Source organism: Saccopteryx bilineata, chromosome 4 (genome assembly GCF_036850765.1).
Source record: "Saccopteryx bilineata isolate mSacBil1 chromosome 4, mSacBil1_pri_phased_curated, whole genome shotgun sequence".
NCBI lineage: Eukaryota > Metazoa > Chordata > Mammalia > Chiroptera > Emballonuridae > Saccopteryx > Saccopteryx bilineata.
Genome location: NC_089493.1, coordinates 126470143 through 126482857, shown reverse-complemented (window position 1 = coordinate 126482857; position 12715 = coordinate 126470143). Strand labels below are relative to the sequence as shown.

General features: G+C 47.8%; 1 protein-coding gene across 1 annotated transcript in view; it reads right to left on the bottom strand.

The window, feature by feature from the left end:
* The window catches only part of THSD4 (thrombospondin type 1 domain containing 4), a 692972-nt gene that overhangs the window by 663194 nt on the left and 17063 nt on the right, over nucleotides 1-12715 (bottom strand). Inside the window, exon 2 of the mRNA XM_066277962.1 lies at nucleotides 1597-1705. Coding sequence (XP_066134059.1) covers nucleotides 1597-1625 — 29 coding nt within the window. The 5' untranslated portion in view covers nucleotides 1626-1705. The remainder of the gene's footprint in view (nucleotides 1-1596; nucleotides 1706-12715) is intronic.

Sequence of the window (12715 nt, the reverse complement as noted above, 5' to 3'; positions counted from 1 at the left end):
GTGTAAAATCAACCAGGTGCCGAGGCTGACGCACCAGCTATTAGCCATAAATTCTGATTTCAAATTTGAGTGTTCATCCAAACAGACTCACCAACTTCATAATGTGTAACTATGACAAAGTTGAATTGTGAAATAAATTTTTATCTTCATAAAATACTGCCACTGGCTATTTTATAAATTGAGATTTTTATATAGGATTATCAACTGAAGAATTTTCAAAAGGGTCTGTTAGCTTAAAGTTTGAGAAGATTCTCAATGACAAGGACTACCGTTCCCAAGCACGGAGCCCCTTTTTGGCTCCGCACTACAGAAATGTGGCTCATTGGAGTTAAGGACCCCGAGCGCTCCACTAATCAGAGATTTTAGTGCATGTTACATCACATGGTTGGTATCAGGATCAAATAAAAAATGCAGGTGAAAGTCATAGATATTTTGAGCAGAAGGGACTAGAGAAGTCACCTTTTAAATAAACTGGACCAATGAAGTCAAAATCTGTGGAGATGCCATCAGAGGACAATATTTTTCAAGCTCTTCAGGTAATTCCGTTATGCAGCTATGATACATAACCATGAAGCCAGTAATACCTTTGTTAAAAATAAAAATCTGAGTCTTAGCACTGGCTGATTGGCTCAGTAGATAGAGTATTGGCCCAACCTCTGGACGTCCCAAGTTCGATCCCTGGTCAGGGCATACATGAGAAGCAATCATCTGCTTCTCTTCCCCTCCACTCCCCCTTCTCTCTCTCCCCCTTCCCCTCTTGTAGACAGTGGCTCAACTGGTTCAATTGTTGACCCCAGGTGCCGAGGATGGCTTGGTTGATTCAAGCATTGGCCCCAGACGGAGGTTGCATGGATCCCGGTGAGAGTACATGTGAGAGCCTATCTCTCCTCCTCTCACTTAAAAAAAAAAGTATGAGTCTTAAATTGTTTTTTTAATTTTTAAATTAAAAAGAAACAACAACAAAAAAAACCAGTGTGGCACAGCTTAGAACCCAAGCCTCTTGGATCTTAGTCCAAGCACCTCTCACAACAGCACACAGCTTCCCAGGCCTCGGCGCCCTCCCAAATGGCACACTTATCACAAATATGTACATAGGATATCAAGAAAACCAGTGAGATGCTTACCCTCAAGGCCAGTTACTATAAGAAACTATAGGCCCTGGCCGGTTGGCTCAGTGGTAGAGCGTAGGCCTGGCGTGCAGAAGTCCCGGGTTTGATTCCCGGCCAGGGCACACAGGAGAAGCGCCCATCTGCTTCTCTACCCCTCCCCCTCTCCTTCCTCTCTGTCTCTCTCTTCCCCTCCCACAGCCAAGGCTCCATTGGAGCAAAGATGGCCCGGGCACTGGGGATGGCTCCTTGGCCTCTGCCCCAGGCGCTAGAGTGGCTCTGGTTGCAACAGAGCAACGCCCCGGAGGGGCAGAGCATCGCCCCCTGGTGGGCAGAGCGTCGCCCCCTGGTGGGCGTCCCGGGTGGATCCCAGTCAGGCGCATGCGGGAGTCTGTCTGACTGTCTCTCCCCGTTTCCAGCTTCAGAAAAATACAAAAAATAAATAAATAAATAAAATTTCTTATTCTCTCTTTAAAAGGTTTCCACTTACCTGAGCGACCCCGTGAAATGGGGAATCATGATGCTGGGGTCCTGGGGGAAATCAAGGGGTCCTGGAAGATACTGCCAATCTTCTGGAGGTGAGAATGGTATTCAAACTCCTATAGAAGGAACAACAATGCTATTTTTAGCATGGTTCTTAGAAAGATTCTATAGGCTATCATTCTACAACTCAAGGAGGCCAATGAGACCAGAAGTGAGCAAGTGAAAGACATGAAAACAAAAATACCACTGACCAGGTATGGTTACCAGGCTTCCCAACTGAAGTCTGATTATGTGTGTACACAAGGTAACAAATTTACAGGACACTCAGCACAGTGACTGACCCACAGAAGATGTTCAATAAATACCTATCCATGATTGTATCTGTGGACCCTGAGAAAGAAGATACTTACTAAGAAAGGCTCCTGGTGGCTAGCTGGGCTCAAATTTAAAAAAGAAAAAAAAAGAGCCTAGCAGCCATTCCTACACAGGGGCCTCTCACCCAAAACGCACTTCATGGGGAAACCTGCATTGAACTACCTGCCTCTGTACTGTATGTCTGCCAGTTCTTATAAAGGAGTTCCTGGAATCCTATTTCAGCCAATAGGACCGAGGCTCTTTCCATCCAATTAGAGCTGTGTAGCTCAAACCAAACAGAGCAGCTCTATTCTGACCAATCAGGACAGTGCCTTTGGACCAATCAAACTACAAGGATTTGGAGTTCTCATACAAATAGACCAATCAGGAACCAGGGGCTAGAACTTGCATCCATATAAGCCAGCTCCCCTCTAGCTCTGAAAGCCGACTTTCCCTTTCGACAGATACATTTTCCTAGCTGAGCTAAAACACCAAAGATAACTCAATGGAAGGGAGCACAGCAGACCAGGGAGGAGCAGAGCAGTGCTGTCTAGCCAGAGAGGAGTCTGGCCCCAAGGCTAACTCACAACTGTGCTGTATCACAACTGAGCTGTTTTGCACTGAATAAAGTTTCCTTCTTCACCACACCCCAAATTGGGGATTCCTATTGACACTGAATTGGTGCCAGTGGCCATCAGTTGCCACCTCAGACTCTGAGCTCATAGCCAGACAGGCATTAGGCCAATCTGCATGGGAAATTTAGCCCTATCTACTGAAGGATACTTAACCATAGGAAAGTCATTTTGCCTCTGTGTCTTGGTTTCCCCAATGTTCAACCGCTATTCTTGTATTTGGCTCCTCAATGTAGCCCTTTCTTCTGAGTGAGAGGTGGCTAGCAAGGGTAGGGGGAACCAGAGTTAATCTCAGAAGTGGTTAAAAATACTAACAATACAAAGAAATGACATGCACATGCTACAACATAGATGAACCTTGAAAACGTTATCCTAAGTGAACGAAGCCAGACACAAAGACCACGTTGTATGATTTCATTGATAAGAACTTCCCAGAATAAGCTAATCTACAGAGACAGTACATTAGTGGTTGCCATAGTCTAGGGGTGGCGTGGTGTGGGGTTCATGCGAGGATACAGGTTTCCTCCTGGGGTGACAAAAATGTTCTAATATTAGATTGTGGTGATGGTTGCACAGCCCTGTGAATATACTAAAAGCCTCTGAAATGTACACTTTTAAATTGGCAAAGTATGGTATGTAGATTATATCTCGATACAACTTTTAAAATACTGTCTAAAGAACTACTGCAAGTAGTTGTAACAATGAAATGAGTGGACATTAGCCCAGTGCCTGACACCGAGTGACACTCAATAAAAAGTAGCTCTGATGCTGCTCGTGCAAGAAGAGGGGAAGCATCACTCACAATGTACCTTTATCACAGTAGACACAGTAGAAGGCCCTCACTAAACTGAATTTCTAAATATTGTCAAGTGACCCAACAGTTTTAAAGTTTATCAATAGCCCCAGAAAGCCCAGGGTGGGAGGTTAGATGGAAATGTGATGGAACTTGGGATGTAAAACCAGGGCCCAGCCTGACCAGGCGGTGGTGCAGTGAATAGAGCATCGGACTGGGATGCAGAGGACCCGGGTTCGAGACCCTGAGGTCGCCAGCTTGAGTGCGGGCTCATGTGGTTTGAGGAAAAGCCCATCAGCTTGAACCCAAGGTCGCTGGCTCCAGCAAGGGGTTACTCGGTCTGCTGAAGGCCCACGGTCAAGGCACATATGAGAAAGCAATCAATGAACAACTAAGGTGTTGCAACGCGCAATGAAAAACTAATGATTGATGCTTCTCATCTCTCCGTTCCTGTCTGTCAGTCCCTGTCTATCCTGACTCACTTTCTGTCTCTGTAAAAAAAACAAACAAACAAACAAAAAAACCAGGGACCCCCAAACTTCCTCTCAGAGAAAGACACATAAATGACAGGGTGTGCCCAGGGGTCCTCACTAGTAAAGCCAGAGTTTTCCAGAAGCATGGGATTTTGAATTCTTCCCAGGACTTCACATTTCCTTCTCACTAGAAAAGGAGGACGGGAAGTTATAAGGACTTAAGAAAAGACAGTCATAAGAACCAGAAAATTCCATTTGCAGGAGGAAACAGATTTTAAAAGTTACCACCAGCCCTTTCTGAGGGTTATTAAGAAAGCAAAGCCTCTTAACTATAATCACCCCTAATCAGCCATCAGCAACTCATGAAACTGCTTATGGTACTGAAGACTCTCAAATTCTTGGGTCTCCGCCAGAAGTTGAGATCCACCAGGAGGAAAGCCAACAAGTGCAAATTAGAACAGTTAAAACTCCTCCAAATCCAAGGCGTGGTCTTTTGCTCTTGGCTGGGGAGTAGGCATGTGTGAAGAGGGGATTTAACTTGGGAGTCGGATGAAATCTTTGCCACGCTTCTGATGATGATCAACTCATCAATCAGAGAAGGGAAAGAGATGAGTGAAATTATATATACATAACAGAGTGTTACAGAGAGCAGGACAGCAAATCCTGACAGGAAGGGAGGAGGGCGTTGGGGGGAGGGGACAAAGGGGGTATTAAGGGAAACACGGAGGTGGGAGGTAGGGAGATATATCCAGTGGGACACTTGAATCTATGTAAGCATAATAAATTAAAATCAATAAAAAATTTAAAAAAATAATTGTTTATTCAGTGTGCAGAATTGCCAGGTCTTCTCCGAGGAATTCAAGAGAAGGATGAGTCAATGCAGGGTCTCACTTTACAATCTAGCTTAGGTGGGCAAGATTTAGGGACACGGAATTGTCTGGGAAAAGGATGGTGTTACTCAGAACGGCATAGGATAAACTGTTGTTACATGGAGACCCTAAGGACTAATCAAGCTCGTTTAAGACAAGGGCAATACCTGCAGGGGGCTGGTGGGTATCAGCAAGAATGAAGGGACTTGCAGCCCTTACTTAGCCTATGCAGGTTACAACTGAACAACCTAGAGTAGGAGGTAAGAGTGTACACACTACAATTTGAAAGACCTGGGACTGAGACCAGCATCCCATTTATTAACCAGGTGACCCTTGCCAATTAACTCTTTGTCTTTCCATTTCCTCATCTGTAAAATGTGGATACTGTTTGTAACCACCTTAAAGGGTTGTTTTACAAATTATTTATTGAGACTGTATGACCTGGTGCTAGATCACACAGCAGGCAGGTTCCCTGCTCTCATTCCCATCAAGGTGCTAGAGGCCTACATACTTTAAATAAGAAACATAAATAAGTGTAAAAATAAAATTGTGATAAGAGCCATAGAAAAAAGTCCAAAGTACCTCAGAAAGTACATTGGGCAGTGGTCAGAGAAGGTCACTGAGGAAGTGACCTTGATGCTGGGGATTACGGGGCAAGAAGGAGTCAGCCCAATGATGGGGGTGGGGATCTGGAGTGTGAACTTATGGGAGGAACCAGGCGGAAGAAGGGGCCCAGGCAGCGGAAAACTGCAATCAGGGAGAATGCGGGCGTTGACCCCACATTTACTCGACGATGGTCACTGAGTGGTTGAGGGGGACGAGGAAAAGAGAGAAGAGAGGTACCCAAGAGGACTCCCTTCAGATTCCTGGTGGATGGAGGCCACAAAAGGAGGTGCCGACAGAGCTTTCTGGTTTTGACAGGAAAGGAAGGGCAATGTCGAGGGGAAAGAGTGTGACATGAAGCAGTGCTTTCCAAACCTGACAAGAAGTCAACCAGGGAAACATAACTCAAGTACCGAAATGATTTGAAAATAGATTTACAGCTGCTGTGGATAACCATGGACCTTGTGCTCTGTGTTGACTCTGCCTTCAGAGGTTTTCTGACAACAGAGTGCAGCCATCATGGTATGTCATTCTGAGACTTGGTCTCTTTCATCTTCAGCTCATCATTTTACAATTTCTATTTAGAATGTATGTTTTCTATGCTCAGTTAATACACTAACAGGTTAAACAAACAAACCAACCAAACATTCATTGGGGTTGTACACTCAAACATTTTTTTAAAAGATTTTAATGTATTCATTTTACAGAGAGAAGGGTGGGTGGAGGGAGAAGTATCAACTCATAGTTGCTTCACTTTAGTTGTTCATTGATTGCTTCTCATATATGCCTTCACTGGGCAAGCCTGGGGTTTCAAACCGGTGACCTCAGCATTCCAGGTCAATGCCCTGCTCTATCCACTGCAGCACCACAGGTCAGGCATGCATGCAAATCTTTTTCACCGATGGAGTGGGCAATCAAGAAAGTTTTGGGAGGCCAAGTTTGTCAGATTTGGTGAGTCAGTTTTTCTCATGATGTGGCTGTCCCAGGAGAGTGTGCGCCGCTCCACTCTTTCCTGAGGTGCCCGTGTGCTTCCCTGACAGGCACTGCATTCAGTCAGCTCTGCTTTCCAAACTGGGGGCCACGGCCCATTAGTCTCTCGAGAAATCAATTTTGTGGGCCATGACCTGCACTCTTTTTAAATGAATAGAAAAGATTGAAAGAGAAAACGCCAGTGGTCATCACACAGTCAGGGTATGACTTCTCACTGTGGCTGGGTCAGAAAGGCTCGCACCAGTGCTCAGAGAAGCCAGAAGAAATGGAATCGTGAAGCTCACGGAGCCATTTCACCCGAGCCCCTGGAAAGTGGCACCAGGAGAAGTTTCGAGTGGCACCAGGAGAATTTTTGAGGAGGTGGGCAAGAGAGGGCCACAGTGGGTTCTGGGGTGGGCAAGATGTGACAGATGTGGGGGTCCCCAGCTGCAGTGGTGTGCTCAGTAGACTGGTCGCAGAATGAACATGTTCTTCATGGTGCCGGTCTCATTCTGAAGCTGGCTGCTGCTGATTTATGACCATTCTTGTCAGTGAACAAAACACCAAACACTCTAGGTTCTGTTACAGCACATGCTCCCGGGGGCACAGGCCCCAACTCTTTCCCTTCCATAAAGATCATCCTATGGAAAGGCTGCCAAGTCACCTGATCTGGTTCAGGCCAAAGTCACGGTCTCCATACACTGGGGACTTGAAGAAGGAAGCCCCAATACTCATGATGGCAGGGACCACAATATAGCTAACCCAGGGAAGAGCATGGCTCCCCTGATCCCAGAAGATACCCTTGTGCCCCAGGAGCGGTGCCACTCCACTGCTCCATACCCACATCCACCTCTGAGTGTCCTTCCTGCTCCTTCTCCTCGTGCCTGCCCAGAGCTCCCAGAAGACCCTGATTTCAGGCTATGCTCTAGCAGAGGAAGATCTGATCAGCCTCCCACGTCGGGGTTCACAGCCACATCCCAAAGACAGGCAAGTTCCACCTCCATCCCTCTCTCCCTCCCACACTCAGGCTTCTGCCCCTGGAGCTCCCACAATGGAAAGCAGCCACCAGACTAACAAAAGCCCTCGTCCCCAGGGAGACAGTGGCTCACCAGCACAAGAGTGAGTACCAGAGACTCCAGACAGACCCCAAATCAGCGCCCATTGCCACATGGTGAGGGCGCATCTCGTAACCCGCCTGCCCCTCTATGAAAGCCATGCTGCAGGATCCTGACATCCTGCTCTACCCTGTGTCACCAGCATCACCAGCACAGCCTCCAGCCCATCTGCCATTTACGCAAACTTCCTTCTCATAGATCCATGGCCACTGGGCACGGCACCCCACCTGACGCTCCAGTGGTATACAAACAAAGTACTAGATGGAAGCTCCCAGCATCACCCATGGAACACCCATGTGTTCCATTACCAGAAAAGCGGAGGAAGAGTCAGTTATCAACATTCACTAAGCACATGATATAGGACATAGTCATGTTATTCAATCCTTACAGCAAAACTGAGGCTACGCAGCAGGCCAAGGCTAGGGCTGGGACTGAACACAGACCACCAACACCAGAATTGGTCATCTTTTCACTCTGTTATACCCACTGCCTCCCACCTGCTAGAAGATCATGCATAGATAGATACTCAATAAAGATGGATGAATGGATGGATGGATAAGTGGATAGATGGATGGATGAATAAATGGATGGATGGATGGATAAATGGATGGATGGATGGATGGATAAATGGATGGATAAATGGATGGATAAATGGATTGATGGATGGATGGATGGATGGATGGATGGATGGATGGATGAATGGATGGATAAGTAAAGTAGATGGATGGATGGATAAATGAATGGATGGATGGATGCAATCCCAAGGGCCTGAGTACACCTCACAGACTTGCTGGGAGATGAAACATCACAGGAATGACTGTTTATCATGCCATGAACATCACCTAGAACCCTGGTTGGCAAACTGCGGCAGGCAAGCCACATGCAGCTTTTTGGCCCCTTGAGTGCGGCTCTTCCACAAAATACCACGTGCGGGCACTACCTCGATAAGGAATGTACCTACCTATATAGTTTAAGTTTAAAAATTTGGCTCTCAAAAGCAATTTCAATCATTGTACTGTTGATATTTGGCTCTGTCGACTAATGAGTTTGCTGACCACTGGGCTAGAACAAAGCAGAGCCAAGTTGAACAACTTATTATTTCAGATAATCATAAGGGGGCTGAGGGTGCTAACAAACATCTACTGTGTATCAGATGGAGTCTAAGTGCTTCACACATACTAATGCATTTTATCCTCATAACCCCTGAAGGGGTTACCAGAGAAATGGAGGCACAAAAGAGTGAACTAACTTTTTCAAAGTCACCCAACTAGTAGGTGGGAGAGTCAGGATTCAAACCCAAGTAGCCCGAGCCCAGAATTTAGGCGCTTAACTGTCATTCGGCACTGTCTCCTACCCCATACCAACAATGCTGGCCTAAATTATCAACACCCAGGTAGCCGGTGCAGGTCTTTCCCCAGGTGGCATCTTTCATACAAGTTTGGAGATAAAGGAACATGATAGGCCTCAATGCATGAAGTCTTCAGTTACAAGACAGCAGAGTGGCCCCGTGGCCCCTGCAGGGCTGGCACCAGTGCTCCTGAGGACCTGGAGTGTTTGTTTGTGGGGCAATCAGCACTCAGGGCCCACTGGCCTAGGCTTCATGCAAGAAACTCATTATGATGGGCCTGACCAGGCGGTGGCGCAGTGGATAGAGCATCGGATTGGGATGCAGAGGACCCGGGTTCAAGACCCGGAGGTCGCCAGCTTCAGTGCGGGCTCATCTGATTTGAGGAAAAGCCCACAAGCCTGAACCCAAGGTCGCTGGCTCCAGCATGGGGTTACTCAGTCTGCTGAAGGCCCGCGGTCAAGGCACATATGAGAAAGCAATCAATGAACAACTAAGGTGTTGCAACGCGCAATGAAAAACTGATGATTGATGCTTCTCATCTCTCTCCGTTCCTGTCTGTCTGTCCCTGTCTATCCCTCTCTCTGACTCACTCTCCATCTCTGTAAAAAATTAAAAAATTAAAAAAACAAAATTCATCAGAAACTCATTATGATGGGGCGTGGGGTGGGATGGGGACCCCTGCCCCTGAGGAGCTTACACTCCTACTGAGGCAGAACAATAAATTTTAAAAATACACAAATGGATATTTCTTTGACAATGATAATTACCTCAGACTGAGTGCCCAGGGGCTGCATGGGCAGAAAGGAGCCCCCACATCCCGAGGCATGAGCAGCATGCGGACCTTAGTGAGCGTGTCCTCGCCCCTACTATATACCAGGTGCTGCACTACAGATTTCATGTACCAGCTCGCTCAATCTCACGCCACCTCTGTGAAGTAGGTAACTAGAGCTGCCCAGGTGACAGGAGAGCTGAGGCTCAGAACAGTGAGTGGATGCCCCCGCGGCCCACAGCGTACTAGCTATGCGGTAGGGCCTCATAGCCAGACAGTGTGACTCTGGAGGGAGTCCACACTCTGACCCACCCTGCCGCCCTGGGCTTGGGGATGCCTCCATGGACCAGGTGGGCTCAGGGGATTAGAAGAATGTGAACCAGCATCTCAGACACGGGGAACTCATAGCTGGCTGAGGGACGAGGTTTGGGAAAAGATGAAGGTTTCCAGAACCTTCAAAAGAAACATCTAACAATTTAGTTTCTGTTTACAACACATGCTCCTTGGGAGCTGTACGTTTTATGAATGGACAAACCCTGTGGAAAGAGAGTACGATGTGAATGAGTGACAGAGGGTCGAGGACCACGCCAGGACGTGAAAACCGAGGGCCACTGCCTGCAGCACGGTGGTGGGCAGTGGGGAAGGATGTGCACACACCCCTCATCCGAGGAGAAGGGAGACCTTGGAGAAGGGAGAAGGCTGCCAAGGAGAAAGCAAGAGGCAGCAGAAGTGCTCTTGTTTCTTGGAGGGACACCTCACATAACAGGAAATGGCCATCCAGAGCAGAAAGAACGGAGGGAGAGTCCCCATAGTCACCACGAACAACATGATGGGCAGAGGTGCTGGCCAACAATGGCAGTTTGGGGTGGGGTCTAAAGGGAGCGTCTTCCACCCATGCCTCCCTGGATGGGGAGCTTTTCAAGGCAAGGGCTGTGTTCTCATCATTAATTACCTCTTTCCTCGCCCACACCTGGTTCAGGTGGCCACGCAGTGAGTCTGATGAATTAACAGATGAAGGGATGAAGGAAAGACCGAATAAAGGATGAAGGGCATGTGTCTCTAACAGACTTGTACTTCTCAAAAAGGAAGGTCACGTTGGGTTACTCTGTCTGCTAGTACTGATACTCAGTGAATGTCCACAGCCTGCCCTAGGACCAGAGGAAGACATGCTGACCCACCCCAGGGAGATGCTACCTCCAGGGTGGGTCTGACCCTCCCCAGTCCTCTGGTGGCCTTCCTTTACCACTCACCACAACCCTGTCAGGAAGTCCTGCCCCAGGCAGCAGGGCTCTGGGCAAACTGACCTGGAGCCTCAGGTTGGTCACATTGCCAGCCTCTGTCTACGGGGCCTCTGGCTGAGACCAGCCAGAGGGATGTCCCCCACACACCCTCTGCTCTGGGTCTTTGCTGAACCTCAGTATAAAACCCATCCCTGCCTCTCGGTCATATTCAGACTCAGTCATATAATTCATTTCTTCTCATTGCACCAATCTCAAACTGGCTGGTTTGTCTGCAGCAACATGAAAACCCACAAAATCTGAATTAGCAAAAAATGCTGAGAAGCTCTGTGAAAACTCCCCTATGCTTACAAGGTCACGCATTACACCAGGTTTTGTTACTCATTAACTACTGGGATTGCTCCCTTCTCACCCAGGGGAAGCAAGTGATCAGCACAGGTTCATTAAGGATTTCAACACAAACTGCCTCGTTTTCATGGCCATGAACATTGAAGGAATTTATATTTGTTTTCGGCCCTGGCCTGTTGGCTTGGCGTGTGGAAGTCTTGGGTTTGATTCCCAGCCAGGGCACACAGGAGAAGTACCCATCTGCTTCTCCACCCCTCCCCCTCTCCTTCCTCTCTGTCTCTCTCTTCCCCTCCTGCAGCAGAAGCTCCATTGGAGCAAAGTTGGTCCAGGCGCTGAGGATGGTTCTATGGCCTCTGCCTCAGGCGCTAGAGTGGATCTGGTCGCAACAGAGCAACACCCCGGATGGGCAGAGCATCACCCCCTGGTGGGCATGCCAGGTGGATCCCTGTCGGGTGCATGTGGGAGTCTGTCTGTCTGACCTCCCCCCTCCCCCCTACTCCACTTCTCACTTCAGAAGAATACCAAAAAAAAAAGAAATGTTTTCCAGGTAACTAAGGAAAACCTTCAAGGGCAGAAGTATCAGGCAGGCAAGATATTTAAAATAAATAAGCCAGCTGTTCCTGCTTCTGCACAGGAAGCAGAATGCTTTTTCCATCTCAAGTGACAGGGCAGGTACTACAGATCAAAGGGAAGACCATGCCGAAATAAGAGTGCCTTCTCTTCCCCAAATATTTCTTTGTTGTTGATTTACAGCATTTGATAAACCTGGCTGAATTTCTTTGCTCCCATGGAAATCTCTTATGGAGAGCTCCAGTTTAGCAACTGTGCATCACTTTGATTTATGCTTGTCTTTCCTCTCCATAACATGGGGTTATAAAAGAGTAAAGACTCTCCTCAAAGACATATTTTTCCATCCCTGCTGCCTAGAGTAGGGCCCGGGGCACCTTAGGTGTTCTATGATGACAGAGGGAACTGACACTCAATCTCACTTGGAGGGCCTTCTCTTCAAAGCACGAGGATGCTGCATTTCTAAAAGGTGCTGATGCCCAGCCCAGGTGCTGCTCAGGCACTTTACTCTTTTGTGGCAACCGCTATTTGTTTCTGCAATTAGCACCATAGAGGTCATTCTCTGCCCCAGTCCTAGAAAACACAAATAAACAGCTGTGGTGGGAGGCAGGCCGCCCTCCCTAGGAACCAAAGCTACCCAGAGACACACTCCATCCTTCCTCCCTGCTCAGACTCAAACTCTCCCCAGCATCCTCTGCCAAGGGCAGCTGGTAATCGCTGGGTTGTAGCTAGCAAAGGAAGCAAGATCAGACAACCAGAGCACAGCAACCACAGGTTTTCTGACATGCCAAGAAGGCCTCTCCACGATGATGCTCCATCTCATTCCAAAAACCTATACACTCGACAGCCACCTTGGTGAAAGGCGGGTGGCCCTGGCACTTAAAGGCAGCTTTAGCTCAGGTGAAGTTACCCTCCTTCCTGGTCTTTCTTCCCTTCCTTCTGATACAAGGCCCAGGTTGTGCCACCTACAAAATTTGTGCATCTGTGTGTACATACATGCATGCACACACACAACACACATGTTATGTTGGGAAATGAGGGTGTTCCA